Below are 783 nucleotides of genomic sequence, written 5' to 3' on the forward strand. Positions count from 1 at the left end.
CGCTTCCACGTTCCAACAATCAGAAATAGTGGCATACTACTTCAAAGAGAGAAAATATTAAAAAATCTCTCCTTTAAAGTAAAGCTTCCTACCCATTTATCCTTCCAAAAACAGGTGAAATTTCCTTTCGTAGTACGAAAGTCAAAAGCCAGAAGAATAAGGAATAGTTGCTGGCAATATCAAACCATGGCTTACGTCTCACAATGCCAATGGGCTTGAGAGTATTCCTCCCATTTAGCTCTTCACCGTAAATACTCGAAATAACTCTATGCTAGAGAGCACCTTTTTCTTGAGCAAATCTCAACTACTACTTGAGTAACAAGGCATTATTACTCTAGTGAAAAGCACCAATACCAGGCCCTCCATAGCGCAAAGGGAAGGAAGTTTTCCCCCAATTCACCAAGTTAATAGAAGACCAAAAGGTGCCCCATCCAAAAACAAATTTCTAACCAGCCTATCGATCTCATTAGTCCCTTTGGAGCTTTGAGGATGGAAAAGAATTACAGGAGAAGATTATCAATAACTGACCAAGCAAGGGTGAGGCGACCTCCCTTAGAAATCATCAGGATACTTCATTTCTCTATTCTTGTAGTAAGACTTTCAAGCACCAGATCCCAAGAAGACTTCTTCCAAAAGTCCCCCGGGATGCCCATATAAGAGAAAGGCATAACATCAATCTTGCAACCAAAACTATCAGCATAGAAAATCACCAGCTTGTTCTCAACATTAGTGCTGATAATAGATCATATCATCAACATATTGGAGGTGGGAAACTTCAATATC

The 783-nt window shown here is 39.7% G+C and overlaps 1 protein-coding gene across 1 annotated transcript in view; it reads right to left on the bottom strand.

Annotated features, from left to right (window-relative positions):
• The window catches only part of LOC111786000 (isoleucine--tRNA ligase, cytoplasmic-like), a gene marked incomplete at its 5' end in the record, with an annotated part of 9,797 nt that extends 9,065 nt beyond the window's left edge, over positions 1 to 732 (bottom strand). The window contains one exon of the mRNA XM_023666354.1: positions 609 to 732. Coding sequence (XP_023522122.1) covers positions 609 to 732 — 124 coding nt within the window. The remainder of the gene's footprint in view (positions 1 to 608) is intronic.
• Positions 733 to 783: the final 51 nt, after the last annotated feature.

Source organism: Cucurbita pepo, unplaced genomic scaffold, assembly GCF_002806865.2.
Source record: "Cucurbita pepo subsp. pepo cultivar mu-cu-16 unplaced genomic scaffold, ASM280686v2 Cp4.1_scaffold000903, whole genome shotgun sequence".
Lineage (NCBI taxonomy): Eukaryota > Viridiplantae > Streptophyta > Magnoliopsida > Cucurbitales > Cucurbitaceae > Cucurbita > Cucurbita pepo.